A 1,204-nucleotide genomic window follows, 5' to 3' on the forward strand; every position below is an offset into this window, starting at 1 on the left:
CCCTCCACCTCTCCACCCACATCTGTATCTACACCCACATTTGTACATGCACCTGCACCTCTACACCCACATCTGTATCTACACCCACATCTGCATCTGCACCTCTACACCCACATCTGTATCTACACCCACATCTGCACCTGGATCTCTACATCCACATCTGCATCTACACCCACATTTGCACCTGTACCTGCATCTCTACACCCACATCTGCACCTACACCCAATCTGCACCTGTACTTGCACCCACATCTGCATGTGCAACTGCACCCAACCTGCACCTGCACCCAACCCCAGGCCTGTCCCTCCACACACATCTGTGCCTGCAGCCCCCCTTCCACCCTGCCCCATGCCCAGCCCGCAGCCCCCACAGGTGACACCCACCTGCACAGCCCAAGGGGTGCTGTAGATGTTGCCAATGACCCCGTCCATGCCCTGTGCCTGGGCCATGCTCTTGCGTGTCCTCTGCACAGCTTTGCGCAGCTCTGTGCCCAGCCTGCCCCGCACCAGGTGCCTCCGCTCCAGGCAGGTGAAGGCCAGTGCTGCCACTGCCTCCATGTCTGCAGGGACACCCCAGTGTCACTCCAGGAGTCACACACACACCTGGGGTGCCACTGCCCACCCCACGGGCCCTTACCCACAGCGCTGCCTCCATGCCTGAGCCTGCTGTGGTGCTGTGCTGCCAGGAGCCGGCGGATCACCTTCTCGGGCACACGTTTGCCATGCACACACAGTGCCAGCACACCCAACCCGTACTGGTAGTAATTGGTGTGGGGGTGGCCGAGCTGCAGGGAGCCTGGGGATGAGTGTGGTGTCACTGGGGCAAGCTGGTGTCCCACAGCTGGGCATGCAGTGCTCGCCCCGTGGGCACACTCACCCGTCCAGTCCTTCTCCAGGTAGTACTTGAGCCACGTCACCAGGAAGCCCTTAGAACCTTGCTCAGGGGGCAGACAGGTGGCTCGTAGCCCCAGCAGGTAGAGTGCCAGTCGCCCTGTCTCCAGCCACTCCGCTGCCCCCACACTCCTGCAAGGCACCGCTCAGCCCCACAGCACCACCCAGGGGGGTCACCCACCCGTGTGCCCAGGGTCACCCACACGTACGTGCTGTGCTCCGCGTCCCTCTGGGGCCAGACAGTGGTCTGTGGGCTCCTGCGGGGCCAAGGGGTCAGCATGGGGGACAGGGGTGTCCCCAGGGCCCATGGGGAG

General features: G+C 63.0%; 1 protein-coding gene across 1 annotated transcript in view; it reads right to left on the reverse strand.

Moving 5' to 3' along the window:
* The window catches only part of TCN2 (transcobalamin II), a gene marked incomplete at its 5' end in the record, with an annotated part of 2,176 nt that extends 1,154 nt beyond the window's left edge, over positions 1–1,022 (reverse strand). Inside the window, 3 exons of the mRNA XM_009082999.1 lie at positions 384–559; positions 637–795; positions 877–1,022. Of these exons, the coding sequence (XP_009081247.1) occupies positions 384–559; positions 637–795; positions 877–1,022 (481 nt within the window). The remainder of the gene's footprint in view (positions 1–383; positions 560–636; positions 796–876) is intronic.
* Positions 1,023–1,204: the final 182 nt, after the last annotated feature.

This window comes from Acanthisitta chloris, unplaced genomic scaffold, assembly GCF_000695815.1.
Source record: "Acanthisitta chloris isolate BGI_N310 unplaced genomic scaffold, ASM69581v1 scaffold16329, whole genome shotgun sequence".
Lineage (NCBI taxonomy): Eukaryota > Metazoa > Chordata > Aves > Passeriformes > Acanthisittidae > Acanthisitta > Acanthisitta chloris.